We start from the raw sequence: 17,711 nt of genomic DNA on the forward strand, positions 1-17,711 counted from the left end.
TTTGAATTCAAATGTTTTCTTTCATTAATTTAATTAATATGTTTAGCATTATAATTTAAAAAAAAAAACCATTGTAGATTTTTTCCCACTTTGAGCGGATGAATAAACCGACCAGGTACCTACTTGTATGTCCATATAGGTCCTGTGTTAGATGTTGAGAACTGCTTCAAACATTACACGTTTTCAAGGTAAGATCAAAGGTTACATAACTAAAATAATTTAGAATTGTTCATATTAAATATTTTGACTCGTAACTACCACAATAATCTTATTCCTATTGTTAAATATTTTTTTACAATGTGTTCCTTTAGAGATAAGCCTGTAAAATTAAAAAATATATACGTTTGATTCTAATATATTTATTTAAAAATGTGTAAAATACTTTTTTGTATCACTGTACTAGCTATTTTATTTTGTTTTTTTTTTGAGGGTTAATAATTTATATTTGAATAAAATGTGTAAATCTAAATCAGAAATTATATATTTTTTACCTTATTTTGAGTTTTTGTATCCCATCTTTCCCACTCCACATATAATGATGATAATATGGAAATAAGTAAACACGAGTAGTCAGCACACGCGAGTTTTCTGCCGGCGTTTTACTCATTCGGAATCCCGAACGCATTAACAATTTAAAAATTCCATATTCGAAATATTTTTGCCGGGGAATAAAACGGTCACATTCTTGGAGCGTAGTTATTGCACAGGATTCATGCATTCAGAATTCCGAAAGAGAAAAACGCAAGTCGAAAATGCCGTTGGGAAATTGATGTGTGCCAATTGCCTAACGGAATGAATCAAAACAGAAATACCAACAAACAAACAAAAAACAGATTTGAACAGATAAATAAACTACACGGTGGCACAAAATTAATGACCCTATCGGAGGATGTTATAATTTTAGAAAATAGCGTTGTACGTAAATCATATTTGAAATTTGTAAACAAGACAGCTGCAGCATACAAACAAATTGATAAAACGGGTACAAATGTGTATTAACACTGGCGGCAGCTATTTGACAGATATCATCTTTTCTACTTAACAGAAAAAATTGTAAAGGTCCAAATACAGATTTTCATTACTTAATTTTATTTATTCATTTTAAAAAAAATATTTAAAATTAGATGATTAATTTTGCACCACCCTGAATCTGTTGGTATACTGCAGCTGTCTAGTTCGCAAATATCAAATATGATTGATGTGCGACACCATTTGCAAAAATTATAACATCTTCCGATAAGGTGATTAATTTTGTGCCACCCTGTACTTAGAGATTAAGGTATTAAAAAGAAAATCATACCATTTTTTTTGCTTGTAAAAAAAACACCCTCACAGCAGTTTTTTTTTTGCTTGTTAAAAAAACTACCTTCACAGCAGTGTGTGTATATTCATCTAGGGGTTATATGAATAAATAAAAAGAAGAAATGAAAGGTAAAATGTTTTATTTATAAATTCGATATACAGATAGACTTTATACGAGAAAAAAAAAACTTCAACAATTACCTACATTATGCATCATCTCTACAGACGCATAATTTTTATTATTTAATTCAGCTAGTGTTAATTACAACAATGATTAACTATCATAATTTCCATTCGACTTATTGCTTGAATATTATATACACATATTTGAGACACAATGTTTTTATATTTTTTATATAATTAAATAGTGTACCACTTTACTTCCAAGAAAATTAGCAAATAGCTTATTTAATATACATAGGTACCCAACATGTTTAAGGAGCCATATCAATGACAAATTTTCACATGATATTATGCTCAAAATTGAAAGACAGGTTAAATTTTATATTGATTTTGTCACATACTGCATAATGATTAATAAATTCATATTATTTTTTGACATCTCATCAAAGATGAAGAAGAATATGGAAGTCTGGGCATTTACGGGGCTGACGACCGTCATAGGCTGGTTCAAGTGATCACTTTACACACGTGTAACATTCACCAGTTCTATCCATTATTGACAACAACACTACTCAAATTCTTGGAAGTTCTATATATATGAACCAATTTTGAAACATTGTTCTTGATTCACTAGAGACATCTATTGGTGAGATGAAAAGAAGCTACATATTAAGCAGAAACTCTGTTATTAGTATGTGAGCTCCAAATCCTGGATTATAATCACATACATGAGAAACGCCAGAAAATATAATTTTCATTATTATTATTTTAGCTTATAATTTGACCAATTAATTTATTTACAACATTTTGAGTGAGAACAAGTATTTGGACACACTCAAAATGTTGTAGATTAAAAAATTCTACCAAAATTACATTTCAGTTTGCTGAAATTAGTTTTGTTTTCAATTAGAGCAAGTAATGCATACCCCCACCACCTCCACCTTACATTTATATCCGCACACCACTGCTGACGCACTAAAAAATCAGCAATAAAGTGTTACATACCAGAAGATATAAGTAAGATATGATCCATAGTAAATACAATGATGGGACCAGCAAAAATATCCATCAAACTACAAAATCCAGTAAAAATATGTCACATTCCAACTTGGGAATTCAATTTTAATTTAAAAGAGAAATATTTGTGTTTTTATTATTTAGAAAAATACTTCAATTTCATACTATTTCTGTGAGCCTAAGTGACTCATTATTAGAAAAAGATATCAAATTGTGGTAGAGTGGGTTCGAACTGAGAAACTCTGACTCAAGAGTCCGCAACACTAACTACGGAACCACAACCCGACACATTCAACCTTTTGACTGGTGAGTTTTAATGAAGATTTTATTTGGGAAAGGTCAGGTTTTTTTTCTTGATAATGAAAAAATGCATCACATAAAAATATTTTAAAGTTTTTATGCCTTTCAATGTTTTTATTGAATGTTTAAGCTAAGAGAAATTTTAACTACTGAATTCAAACTGATCTTAGAAAAGTTTTCCATCTAATATTTCTAGCCCATAACCCCATTATTATCTACTACTCGTGCCTTTACAACAGTAAAATCAGTTTGAGCTATTTCTTTTCCGGCAAAGGTCTATTTTTTTGTGCCCATACTAGGTACCGGCAAATCCGCAAAGGCCCATTTTTTGCCTGTATGTGATACGGGCAAATTGGGCAAAGGGTTAATTTGTAATGTCATTTAGATGTATTGATTTCAGTGCAAAACATTTTTACATAATGAGAAAAAAAGCATTTGAAGATATTATTTTTTTCATAACACAATCCTTAAATGTAAAATGAATTTTATACATTGCGCTATACCTAGAGTTATTTCTGGATATAATAAACAAAGATATCACTGAATTAGCTTTTTTTTTAAAGGCCAAGTGAGCAACAATTATTTCAACATTTGTTAATTTTGCTGAAACAGCACATTTTCAGTAGGTATTACATATTCTGATTATCAGGCAACTAATACTTTCTCAATAAAATCATTATTGCATAACTGCCACCTAATTGGTAACCGCCCCGGTAGAGGCATTTTAACCAAAACCTTAATCTATGCCCTAGTCGGTTATTGGATGGCAAGACTAGACTGTTCTTTACTGCACTCATCTCTACGGATTGTCTGCAATAATACAAACACTCCAAATTGATGACTCGCAAGAAACAACTAGTATTTTTTTTCACAATTTCAAATAACACACATTTTATTGTTTTTTTAACTGATGTTGCACATATGTACATATGATATAGCATGTATTATCATCAGTTTTTATTAATTATTGTAATACTGACACTACGGGGAATGGATAAAGCTAACAGTGCATAATCAACCACATAATCCCACATTTTCATTCACGCACAACTTCTAATGCAGTCAGTCAAAGAGTGAATAAAGTAACACGCTACTGCACACACATTAATACTTCACAAAACCTCACCTACTTCCAAACTCTTATCTTATTTCTTATGTTTCTAGACTTGTTTATTTTTTTTTTATCCAAACTGATACAAAACACTAGCGGTAAGTTTTCATGAGTAGCACTGGCCCAGATACTTTTATTAAAAACCTCAGATTTTGGTATATGAATTATAATATTTACAAAATATAAATCAGCACTGATTTTAAAATACAATACTGGTGTAAGTATCAAATTAATGAATGACACAATTTTCCATAGTGTATTTTGTATATTAAAAGCATTGTTAACTTTGTGGTATGGTAATAGACATTGTTCACTTTGTGTAATACCAAAGTGAATGATGAATGATAGAGAAAGTGTTCAGAAAGTCCATAATAGTCTTTCATTTTATATATTTCAATACATTGCTTATACTTTAGTAGAAATAAAATGACAATTAATATTTTTTCAAGCTATTACCATTAAGCAAATGATAAAATGTCTTTGTTTCAAAACATCATAATACCAGTACAGACCAAAATATATACAGATAATCACATACACATTACTAAAGCAACATTTGAAAAATACAGTACATAGTCTTTTATATAAAGGCAAGAGTATATTAAAAAAATTTAATGCTTTATGAAATGTTTTTAATAAATTAATTAATAATTAAAAAATTAATACATTTAAAAAAGAATATTTAACGGTGATGTCCATGAAGGGATTTTATACTGATAAGTATTACACTTAAATTGTTATAAAATATTACATTTCTTCACTTCTAAGGGTGGTGACTGACCGGAGCCATTTTGTCGTAACGTAACACGTTACGATGCTAGCATTCAGGCAGTCAGTACAGTGAGCCGAGCGCTCCATCCATAGTTTCGGATGCTCGTTGATGCTCGCCGCGAGCGATGTTACGACGTTACGTTATGACGAAATGCTCCGGTCAGTCAACACCCTTATAAAAAATCAGTTTTCCTATTTTATACTCTCATAACTTTTTTCTGAAAATTGAAATATAAAAAGAGATTATATTACCGTTTGCGGATGTCTTTTATGCTCAAATTACACTACTAAAAACAAAGAGAGCAATGTCCAATCTTATCTATAATCTTGATATCAAATATGGAACCTGATCAGCGGTAAGAAATTCGTATTACATACTTAGTAAGAGGAAAGTATTTTTATAAATATATTGTATTTCTATGCAATCCATAAATTTATCGGATTTCTCTTGAACATATCGCTCACTCCTTTCAAGAACGTCATAAATCAAAATTTGTCAATTTTCAGTTGTGCATGTTTTCGGAATGCCCAGAAAATGTACTATATCCCAGCAAAAGAGGCATATTTTTAACTTAATATTTACCCGCTACAGGGCAAAAAATGTTGTTTCTGCATTTTTAAGAAAATGTATTGTTTAATTATTTTTTTAAATAAACTAAATATTTTTCAAAAGGAGAAAAAACCTTCAGGTTTTACCTAAAAAATCTGTTGCACAGTAAAACATTCAATAAGTGGCTTCATATTTATTTTCAATACGTTATGTTATATTTTCATACTTTAAAAACGTTCTCCTGAAAAATCAAGTTTTTTGATTTATGACGTTCTTGAAAGGAGTGAGCGATATATCACATATGACATTAAGATTATGAATTAAATTGGAGATTGCTGTCCTTCTTACCAGCAGTCTCATATTAAGTCAGAATGTATAAAAAAAATTGTTTAACTGAGTGGCCTAAGCTGCATGTTTCTTAGCATGCACAAATCCCTGGCTGTAGATTTTCTACCTCCGACAGTGCTCAGGTCATAAAGTCTCAATAATAAGCCAGTGTTGAATTGCTCGGGCAGTGATTTCACGAGAGTAGCGACAAGATCACTCGGCATACCCTGAAGCACAACTCTGGCTCTGTCTTTCCCACACTGAACCATAAACACCAGGAATTGGAATATGAAGTGGGTCTGGGGAGATATTTCGCCGTCGCGTCCAACCAACTGAGAAAACGTTTTAAACGAGTCTTGCAACGCGGACTGTAAGGGCTCTTTCAATATAACAGTCTTCTGATTACAGCTTTGCATAGGTAAAGTATTCGCAAAGAGCGTACTGCTCTCCGCCGTGTTATCGTTCAGTCTTCTAACTTTATTTGTAGGACAGATTGCCTCGATATCTTCAGCATCCTCATACCTTCCTCTCTTCTTAGTATTGTTAGTGGATGGATTGGAGTGACTATATTCTAAAGCGGCATAAATACAGTAAACGCATAACTTGGCCAAGACTGACGCTTGAGGTTCCACCAACTCTTCGCTTTGCTGACTATTATACAAATACTGCGGTAAAACTTGCAATAGAAGCGCTTGAGTGCACTGTTCGATATTGAGGTGAAACAATGCAAAAGCTAAATCTATAGCCCTATGGAGATCTTCCTGATACCGGAATTTTAGAACTTCTTTCACCAAATTAGTAACGAACCAAACGGGACCTCCCGTGTTTAAAAGACTTTCGAAAGTATGTGTCGCTTCGATATGCAGCCACCCTTGATCTTTTACGTCTTCCCATACTTCCTGGAGTTGCTCGACTATCGGTTGACGAGAAATAATACTATGACTCAAGGATAACATCTTGGTCTTGGAAGCAGTGTGCGGGTGAACGTCGTATTGCATTTTTCTTATAATCTGGAACATCAGAACCGACTTCTCTTTTAAGTTGTCACTTTGGGATAACTCCATTTCACTAAGAGGTGTCAAGAATTGATGAACCATGTTGATAGGCTTTAATAATGCGTCGTGGTGAACGATATGCATATAGGAGCACAACCAAGCGGAGGCACAGACAGCGAGAGATGCCATCTTTTGTTTCAACGAGTCCAAAATACGTTTTACATCCGTAGCGGTTAATGACCCTTGCTCCCAAGCAAAGAGTACTTCCTTTATTGCGCCACATACATTGATGCATAAGTCATGACACTTCATTTGACTATTCTTAAAATCGAAGTCCGGGGAGTTCAATTGCCGGATAAGGAGATCGACTTTCGACGCTTCACACTTTTGAAGCATTTGATCGGGGGACTTGGGAACTCCCTTTTCAACCATACAGTCCCTCACCCATTGTTCGAAAAATGATTCCCCGCCTTCGTCTAAGACGGCTTCTGCTCCGTAGTGCTGGACAATGGAACAAAGAAATAAAAAGGTTATATCAAAAAGTAAGGTTCTCGATTGTGACCCCTTTCCTATGTCTCCGCTTACTTGTAAAGAACACTCGTTGAACTTGATTAGTTTCGAAACAAACTGTTTCAACTTGCCTTCCACGGTAGCTACTGCGAGAATCACTTCCAAACTTTTACCACTAAGAACTTGACACAACATGCCGTAAAGAGCGTCGTGTATTTTGAGAAAATCTGCGTTCATTGTCTTGAGAATACCGGCAAGAGTGGGTTCAGCCCTCATGATGAATGTCTGGATGGATCCCTGAAGACCGGTAGGTTCCAACTTCTGCAATCTGGTACTTGTAATTTCCCTTTTTTCCCTGAAGTTCGTCAACTGTTCCTCCGATATGAGTGATAACTTAAAAAGTCCTTCGAGAAGAGATTGTATACAATTGCAGGAACATTTAGAATCGAGGATGTCGAGTAAAGGTGTCGTTTGCAATAACAGATTGAAAGATTCGACTATATCTTCGCTGTATTCCGTCTTGTCGTCGAGAGATCGGACAGCATTATGTAGCTGATGAATTATTTGGGGGATTTTGAGGAATGTGAAAGCGCCCCAAATAGACTGCTTGGATGGACTTCCGCTGACGTCGTTGAGAGATATCAAGCATCCTCGGATGAGTTCGTAGTAGAGGCGGCCCATCGTGTATCCTTTAACGCGCTTGACCATCAAAAGTTCATTCACAAACACCTGAGTATCAGCATTGGGATTTGCTAATAGTTCGATAGCGAGAAGCGCTTGCAGACAGAATGTGACCGGTTCCACTGTTTCATTCAGAGATGAAAATTTATCTATTTCTAAATTTCCTATTTTGTTCAACGATTCATCAATAGGAACGCTGGATTTGAATTGCGTATTGAGCATCTTCAAGGAAGTTATCTCGGCACACTTCTTGATTATTTCGGCGTACTGCTCTTGGTCATCTAATCTCGCTAGGTACACCATTGAAATGAGGAAGTCGCAGTTGACAATGCTGTTCAATAATGTTGCGGGTTTATCTAACAATTCTAAGTATGGAGAATGAGGCGGAATGGAAGACGGATGTTTGCTCAATGTGTAATGGTAGACTTGTAGAAGCCAATGGACTAATGAAAGAACAGAGGCAGCGAGGATACCTTCTTCAAGTTTGCCTCTGCAAGTTACCCCATCGAGAATGCTTTCGACGAATTCCAAAAGGCTCATTACACAGTGGGGTTTGTGGAAGGAATCGAATTTGGCAATTCTTTGTAGGACTGCGGCGTGGGAAACCAACTGGGCACTGAGAGAATGTCTCAAATACGATATGACGAGTTGATTTGCCCCGCATCCGACCATGGCTTGTTGCAAAATACAGTCCGCCAGATTATAGACATCGCCGCTTACTCCTCTGGGTAGTACGGTTTTTATATTAATTCCCCATTGTAAATCCGTCCATCTCTCTCTCCAAGCCTTAAGAAGAAGAGCTTTCAAAGAACTAGTTTTGCTTGTAGTCTTTGACGCTTCCATGTTTAAAAACACAAATGGTTTACGCATCGTTAACCAAGAATATCACATAAAAAGTTCACTTTATTCCATTTTGATTAGTGTTTATTTTACATTCAAAGTAATTTTGAAGTGAAAATATTGTAATCGCGTCCGGAAAACAATTGCTAAAGAGCGGACACGAACACGAAACGACCGATACCCGAAATAGCAAACGTCAAGCTTTGCCGAAATTAGGTTAGTTTATCTCAGAGCTGTAAATTTACGTATTCGTAACTGATTCACTGAACCGGATCAAAAAGACCCGTTTAACGTTTTTTATCAACTTGATAAACAAGCTCATAAGCGTTCCCTTTATCTCGTAGTGAAGTTAAAGATTGATATAAAATGGCTTCAAATTGATTTTGAAGGTGACAATCTGTTTGCAATATTAAAAATTTTTAGGACTGTATTTTTTATTTTATTTTATAAAACGAAGATCTAGAGACAAATAACACGGACAAATGAATAGAACCGGGTCTCTACAAAGATTGAAATCGTTTACTAGTGTTTCGGATCCAGAACAAATCTATTTTAAATTTTGTCCGCTAGAGTAAAACACTAGCACAAAAACAGTGGCTTTATTTTGACGTTTAAAAGCATTGCTTTTTGTTTATGTTTCACGCATGTAAAACGTCAAAATTGCACCTAATCAAAGAATTTAACTTTTATTTTTGAGGTGATTGTTCATTGGCTTAAATTTAAAGGTTTTAAAAAACAGTTTTAAAATAAAATCGGGTGTTTTCTGTATTTGTACTTTCAGTACGCCGGCTGTGACAAATTGAGGTTATAATAATTTGGTGGTTATAAAGATAAATTAAAAATGAGTTTTTGCAACAACAAAATTATTATTGAAGAAGGAGATACAGTCATATTATATATGAGTAACACAATGCATGCGATCGACGTGTATCCGGAAATTAAAAACAAAAAAGGCATACTCGTTGAAAACGTTTTTCAAACCATGTTTGGTGCCCTGAAAGTGAAAACATTAATAGGAAAAAAGTTTGGAGAGAAGGTAATTATATGACATAATCATTAATGTGTAAAAAAAATACCTACCTTCGATAGAATTTATAGTAATTATGATTTTATTTTAACAGGTAGAGTTATCGAAAGGATGGGCTCATGTGTTACAACCAACTCCAGAACTGTGGACCTTAACGCTTCCTCACAGGACCCAGATTATTTACACTCCTGATATAAGCATGATCTTATTCCAGTTAGAAATATGTCCAGGAAGTGTTGTTGTTGAAGCGGGTAATCAATAACTTATTTTATTCTAGAAAATAAAAAAACCTTTTAGTTTACATTAATTCAATTTGTAACCCTTGTCCACACCCAATGGTGCATAGGGCACTGCATCGTAGCGACGCAGTGTTATCTTGATCGTTAATTGCATGAAGGCGAGGTTATCAGTCCTGCGCTTCTTGTACCAGTCCAGGGCGATAGTAAATACATGAGAGTGAAAATCACCCATATTTATTTTAAACCCCCTGGGAATCGAACCCATGACCTGCAGCATGGTAGCTTAACACGCTAAACATTACACAACGGAGGTGGACAATATTAGTTATATTTAGTTTATGTGTAGGTTTAATTAAGTCAAAAGTATTGGTATTTTTATGATAAACAAAAACATTTCAATTCAATATTATTTTCGGGTGAATAAAAAACTTATATTGGAAATAGCAGAGTAGGGGGATGAATTTAGGACTCAAAGTCAGACACTAACAACGGGACCACAACCCAACTACATTTTTATTTTTCTTCTTCCTCTTTTGGTGCTATTCCAATAACTAGATATTGCACGTTGTACTGAAATATGCACTTAAAAATGTATGGGTATACACATATCTGTAAATTTGAGGGTAGTAAATATTTGTAAAGTCCATATAAAAATAGTACTGCCTATTGAATTCCAAATCAAGTTATCATTAACTACTATATTTTTAAATCTTCTGGTACTTATATAATATTGGGCATTTCCTTTTTTTTTAATTAAGTCACTCTTAGACACAGTTTTTTTTTAAACCTCACAATGTACCTACTAGCTATCACACGGGTAATATTTTTTTCATGTATGAAATCATAGTAGAATACTTCTATAAAATCTATTTCCAGATACTAATGCTAATGCAGTATATTATTATTTTAAAGTATTTTTTATTTGTTTTTATTCTTATTATTTATTCTTATTTTTTATCTTTAATCTTCTTACCTAGAAAAAAAATCCTTTAATCACCCTCATCAATTCTTCTCCTTTCCTTCTCCATCCTGCAAAATCAATTTTTTATGCCATACTCTTTTTTTTTCTCTGAATGTTTTTAATAGTTATTAAAACATAAATATGGAATTGTTGAATTGGCTTTATTTTTATTGATGTAACTTTTTTTGTTAATGTAATGTAATGTTTATTATTGTCATTGTAACTATTTTTTATTATTTACTTTCTTAAATGTAAAGCTGTACAATTCCCGAACGAATAAAATAAATTTTTAATTTTTTTTTTGTTTATATGTAATTTTAATATTTTAATCATACAGGAACTGGAAGTGGCTCCTTATCCCATGCCTTTATCAGGGCATTGAAACCTTCCGGACACCTTTTCACTTTTGATTTTCATGAAAACCGGGCTACTCTGGCCTCAGAAGAATTTAATAATCACGGTGTTGCTGATTTTGTGACAGTAAGTGTACATTATATTCTAAACTGTTTACATTATACCATAAGACACATAGTGCAGGACTGCCGGCTCGAAGGGTTTGGTGGGGACCTTCGGGATATCCATGAGACCATCCCGAAGGCGATGGACTGGTTGACAAAACTGGAGCCAAGACTCAATCCCATAAGGCACCACCCATACGGGTGAAGCCTTATGGAATTGAGTCTTGCCAGAGCCATACGTAAAGTAAAGTAAATAATTTATGAAAATGATATTTTCTGGCGTTTCTCATGTGTGTGACTGTAATCCAGGATTCGGACCTCACATACTAATATAAGAGTTTCTGCTTAGTAAAAAGCTTATTTTCATCTCACCAATAGATGTCTCTAGTGATGTTCTAGTGATTTAAGAATAATGTTTCAAAAATTGGTTCATATATATAGAACTTCCAAGAATTCGAGTGGTGTGGTTGTCAATAATGGGTAGAATTGGTGAATGTTACACGTGTGTAAAGTGATCACTTAAACCAGCCTATGTCGGTCGTCAACCCCGCAAATGCCCAGACCTCCATATTCTTCTTCATCTTTTATGAGATGTCAAAAAATAATATAAAGTAAATAAGTTTTTATTTAGTATTTTCACTAAAAATGTTTATTGTTTGTCCTAGGCTCGTCACCGAGATGTTTGTTTGTCTGGTTTTGGGGATGATCTGAATGGAAAAGTGGATGCTGTATTTCTAGATCTTCCTGGACCTTGGACAGCTGTCCCTCATGCTATGAAAGCGTTTAAAAGTGGAGGTAAGTGAATCTGTTTCCGCTGCATACTTTTCTAATATCATCAAGTTCACATAGTATGTAAATTGTGTGAAATTAAAAAAAAAACAATATTTGACTGTGTGAAACTTCGTCAACGTTTTTAAATTATTAAAGCAAAACTTACAGTTTAATATACCATCAATCAATGATATTATCAATCCCTCATTTCTACCCAATTTTGAAACATTATATTTATTACATTTTGCTCACTCCTTTCAACAACGTCATACATCAAAAATTGACAATTTTCAGTTGTGCATATTTTCGGAATGCCCAGAAAATGTACTATATCCCAGCAAAAGTGGCATATTTTAAACTTAATATTTACCCGCTCCAGGGCAGAAAGTGTTGTTTTCCATTTTGAAGAAAATGTATTGTTTAATTATTTTTTTAAATACACTAAATATTTTTCAAATGGAAAAAAACATTCAGTTTTTACCAAAAAAGATCTGTTGCACAGTAAAAAGTTCACTAAGTGGCTTGATATTTATTTTTAATACATTTCATTATATTTTTAAACATTAAAAACGATCTCCAGAAAAATCTACTTCTTTGATAAATGACGTTGTTTGAAAGGAGTACGCGATTTGTGAAGATTTAAAAATAAAAAATGAATAATCCGAAAAGCACCTATTGTAAGAGGCTTGTGTGTATATACGACAGTAAGAATAGGGACGTTAGATTGTTGTTGGCCAATTCTTATTAATAAATATTTCTTCAATTAATTTTGCAATTTGTGGGAATTGAACCCGCGACGACTGTTTCGCAGTTGAGCCTCTGCCCAACCATACCACAGCGCCTGTCATATTTGACATATTTACTTAACCCATAACCGATGCCTATGTGGAGCACATCGAGTCCACAAACTGCCCCCAAAATTTTCTGCCGGCTGCCAGCTCCTTGGCGACCTCCCAAGTCAGGTCCACGTCCCGAGGTTCAGGTGAAAACTCACGACGAAATTTCAGATGTTTGTTAATAAGACAAGACACTCGGAAGGCATGCAGAGAAAATATTCCTGCAAGTCAATCTGGCTTCTTCTTCTTATTTTTGGTGTAGGCCTTGTGGCTTGTTTTTAAGAGGGATTCGCCTCCTACGATGTTGATTCCCAGCTGTCAAACCATCTGTTTAGAGGTCTGCTTGGAAGTCGTCTACCTTGGGATTGACCGTGCAATGCAATGTAAGGGAGTCTGGATGGTTCCATTCTCGTCACATGCGCATACCATTGTCTCCTTCGTTGCCTTCCCCACCTAACAACATCTTCGATCTCGCATATTTCTCTTATCCTGTTGTTCCTTATGCCATCGCGTAGACGATTTATTTATCATCAGCAACACATGCTGAATAATCGATTACGGTGAAATAAATCGATTACTGAAACAGCTATTACGTCACGTTAAGCGTAAACATAATGCCTTTAACGTGAAGACTTACCGCACGTTAATTTAAATAATATTTTCACTGTCTGGTGACTTATAGTCGCGGAAATAGGACGAGATTTATTGTAATCTCCAGCTTAAGTCATTGTTAAATTTTATGCCAACTACAAACTAGCGGGTGTTGGCTAATAAATATATATCCCATTACTAAAGGTTGCAATTATTATTCTGGACGTTTCGCAACCAAAGCAAATACAAAATAATGTTCCTGAGCCCTAAGTAGGTGTTGTTTAAAAGCAAGAAACCAAAACCAGTGGCCGGCGAACCAAAATACATTTAACCCGCGACACTTGAAAGTAAATTTATAATTTTTTAATATATCTAGCCGAAGATTGACTAGTATAATAGAAATCCCTTATTGTAAATCCAGACTCGCGTAGACACTCATTCTTTACATCTCACCAATAGATGTCTCTAGTGAAGTTCTAGTGATTCAAGAACAAGGTTTCTAAATTGGTTCATATATAGAACTTCCAAGGATTTGAGTAGTGTGGTTGTCAATAATGGGTAGAATTGGTGAATGTTACACGTGTGTAAAGTGATCACTTAAACCAACCCATGACGGTCGTCTGCCCCGTAAATGCCCAGACTTCCATATTCTTCTTCATCTTTGATGAGATGTCAAAAAATAACATTTTTTATAGTTCTAAAACTTTTCAATGCATTTTGTAAGTATAATATGATAGAGATTCATTATTTGAATTTGTTTCGATGTACGATTTTATACCGTATCGCGAATAAAATGCATCGATCGCTACATCATGGATTTTGTAGAGCGCGAAAATGTAAAAATGTTTGTTGATAATTTGAAATATCCATTTAGAAAATTTATTCTGCATCGTACAGAAATAAAATATCATTATCATCGTAATATTTTTAAACGTAGATCCCTATTGCGTCGTTTATACCTACTAGATTATATCTACCCTCCTATCGAAAAAATCAAATGGCCATATCCTTTAAAATATATATATAGAATATAGTCATTTGAAGCGGAAATGTATCAAAATATTTATTTGAAAAAACATAAACCCGCGTATAAGACCACTTCAATGCAAACACGATAAGTTTCGAAAACTATAGATGTCCTCATTAACACCTTTCGATAAGAATATGTGTAGTTCTCAAAACTAGTGATGTTTACATTGGTTATCTCAAAAATGGTCTTATACAAGTGTTTTATTTTTATATTTCAATCATCATACTATGTCATTAAATTAATGCCAAATTAATATAAATAATAGAATTGTATCTAAACATTTATATGTAATTTGTCCGCCTCTATGATGTACTGGTTAGCGTGTTTAGCTACCGTGCTAGGGATCACGGGTTCGATTCCCAGAAGGGGGGGGTGAAAATAAATACAAGCGATTTTACGCTCTAATATTTATTTAATATTACCCTGGGTTGGTCCCTGACGCGCAGGAGTTATCTGCGCCTGCACCTTGCCTTCATGTAAGTAATGATCAAGATAACACTGCGTCAATACTATGTACCACTGGGTGCGAATAAAGGTTAGAATGAATCCAAATATGTCGCATAACGCAATACCTCATAATGATTGTAGCTTGTTGTGAAAACGCATTAAATGGTGAAAAAAATAATACTCTTATTTCACATTTTTACGGTTGATTTTTTAATGATATACCCTCGCTTTTAAAAAAGGTCGGGAATCACTGCCTTATGGGAACACTTAACACGATCGTCAATAAAACAAATCATCGAGTATTTCTACGTTTCTCCGGTAATGGCAATAATTGCAATGCTTCAGAATGCAATAATGCTCAAAATGTTCATAACAACCCATTTGTACAGTTCTAGGGCTCTGACACACGACGACTCAATCATCTACTTATCTTCATAGGAAACATTATTCCAATGTTTATGTATGTAACTTCATGTTTACGTACCTACAGTAATTGTAATAAATAAATGTATTTAGCACAATACGAATACATATATCATAAATCTTAAATTCACACACACTATATGCTTATGAGGTCTTTGTTATTGGGTCTTTTGTACGGACATTTCTTGGTGGACTAACTGCATTTTATACAATAAAATTACAACTACAGTACGTCCTCTACTTACCTGATTTTGACTTACGTGAAATCGTACTTACACGATATTTAAAAAAAACTGAAATCATTTGTTTACATAAACTATTGTGTTGATGGGGGTGCAATTTTTATGAAGCATATAATTTTCTTCTTCTTCAAACCTTCATACATACAAGATGGTGCGTAGGGCACTGTATCATATAAACGTAGTGTTATCTTGATCGTTAACACGTGAAGGAAAGGTGATCAGCGTGAAAAAAAGACACCTATATTTATTTGACCCCCCCCCCCTGGTAAACGAACCCGAAACCTCCAGCACGGTAGCCAAGCACGTTGACCATTACTCTACGGAGGCGGACTATCATAATTTTACCAGTCATTTTATTCACAACATTTTAGGTGTTTCCAAATCCTTATTGTATTTTAACACACTCAATGTGTTGTCAATAAACTTTTAATTTGATTAGTTTATTAAAAACAACATATGTGGAGGTCCTCAACAAAACGTTACATTTCCATTATAAATGATTTTAATGAATCAGGAATTCTAGCTTGTAAAATTGATACGTTTTGGTGCGATTTAATTATTTCATATTGGTTTAACACGGGATTGGTCACGTTTTGTCGCAACTTTTATTAAGATTTCGGTGGAATACAGTAAACAGAACAGATTTGCATTTAAAATATGTTTTTAGTAATATTAATGTTACTTTTTGGTGAGGACCTCCACATTTTCACTGTACGAGTATTTAATTATACGCATATACAAATTATTTCAACTCTAAGATCGATTTATTATCAGCAACGCCTTCGATTCCAGCACTTTGTAATATGTCCGCCATTCATTAAGTACCTGCAAGTATAAGGAATGTACATTCGTTATACTTCCAAGTTCCGAGCTTTCTCGATTCCTTTTTCTGCCCGAAACAATGGGTCCGATCCTTGCGTCCGCAGTGTGACTCCGGCACCGCGGCGCGCGTCATTCAATCAAGCGGCCTTTGTACGCAACAGCTCCCGACACTGATACCCTCAATTTCGCCATTTATGCCAGGCTAATGATGGAAATAATGCACGCCGCGTCCTAACGAATGAAACCCCTGACGCGTAACGAGCCGCCCCGATTCGAGAACGGAATTATTTTATTATTCTCTTTTAACCTCTTTTGTTTTCTGCGCTCCGTATAGGACCGTATAGGACTAGTAATTACGTATTAAAGCTGATTTTATGGCAAATGTAAGCTTTTTTCGAGCTTTAAGTCAGGTTGTTTATTTTACGAGAGCTAAATCATTCTTGAAAGAGACAATGATGTAACAGAATGCAAGATTAATGTAAAGGAGGGGGAGGGGGGTAGTTTTTAAAAAAAATATATAAGTGTATTTACTGTAATCGATTTACTGATGAATGCTCGCAAATCCAAAATTGTGGTTTTTGAAAGGGGTGAATGTAGATCTTTCCGCCGCTTCCCAGCAGGGGTGGGCAGAGAGAATAGAACGCCACAGCAATCTGTCTTTGCAAACGATCTTCGCCTTTTCCACATTCATGGATCTCCACATACATACCCACCGATTATTCCAACTTCTTACTTGACCACTTTTAAGTATTTGAAGTACTTGATCTTGCCAACTTTTCTTCTGTCTTTCTTTGCTTCTTTTACCAACTTATTTGCCTCATAAATTTTAAGGATAATGTGATACCTTCAGTAATTTCTTTAGGTATTCCGTCAAGCCAATTTCGATGCAAACTGTGCAATATTGTGGCATGACACTCGCAAATTTATAATGTCTAGTAACGGTACTAGCGTCTTATCTGTGAACTCCGCAACACGTGTGGTAGTATTTCATTGAGAATGCATTTCACCTCGGGAGATGAAATCCGCCATCGCAGATGTGTGTGGGATGTGAATGAGGAAGAATGGAATAGTCGAGTGTGCATTCAATCTGACACAGAGATCTACAATGTCCCCCGCGAGGATTCGAACCCGGAACGGCCGATCAACAGCCATGGGTAATAATAACTCTCTGCTGATAGTTCTAAACGACTGACCTATATACATATATGTTACTTATAAAAGGGTCGTGTACGAGTGCTATAATCAGTTATATTTGCTTATAACCAATTTACGTTCATCTTTGAATTAACAAGCATCACATATATTAAATTAACAAAATTTCATTTCAAGGGGTGTTA

At 34.6% G+C, this 17,711-nt stretch overlaps 2 protein-coding genes across 2 annotated transcripts in view; one reads left to right on the top strand and one right to left on the bottom strand.

Moving 5' to 3' along the window:
- Positions 1 to 1,425: 1,425 nt before the first annotated feature.
- MED24 (mediator complex subunit 24) lies at positions 1,426 to 8,727 on the bottom strand. The gene has a single exon (XM_088278229.1). It carries the CDS (start codon positions 8,555 to 8,557, stop codon positions 5,564 to 5,566), a length of 2,994 nt encoding a protein of 997 aa, XP_088134355.1. The 5' UTR covers positions 8,558 to 8,727; the 3' UTR covers positions 1,426 to 5,563.
- A 419-nt stretch (positions 8,728 to 9,146) lies between these two features.
- Trmt61 (tRNA methyltransferase 61) overlaps positions 9,147 to 17,711 on the top strand; it is a 182,061-nt gene continuing 173,496 nt past the window's right edge. The window contains exons 1-4 of the mRNA XM_088278302.1: positions 9,147 to 9,563; positions 9,649 to 9,805; positions 11,092 to 11,234; positions 11,878 to 12,007. Coding sequence (XP_088134428.1) covers positions 9,369 to 9,563; positions 9,649 to 9,805; positions 11,092 to 11,234; positions 11,878 to 12,007 — 625 coding nt within the window. The 5' untranslated portion in view covers positions 9,147 to 9,368. The remainder of the gene's footprint in view (positions 9,564 to 9,648; positions 9,806 to 11,091; positions 11,235 to 11,877; positions 12,008 to 17,711) is intronic.

The sequence above is a fragment of the Brachycentrus maculatus genome, unplaced genomic scaffold, assembly GCF_059751285.1.
Source record: "Brachycentrus maculatus isolate JH-2025_06_01 unplaced genomic scaffold, ASM5975128v1 h1tg000055l, whole genome shotgun sequence".
Classification (NCBI taxonomy): Eukaryota; Metazoa; Arthropoda; class Insecta; order Trichoptera; family Brachycentridae; genus Brachycentrus; species Brachycentrus maculatus.

Coding starts and splice junctions, on each gene's coding strand:
- MED24 (XM_088278229.1), bottom strand. CDS start 8,557: ATGCGTAAACCATTTGTGTTTTTAAACATGGAAGCGTCAAAGACTACA.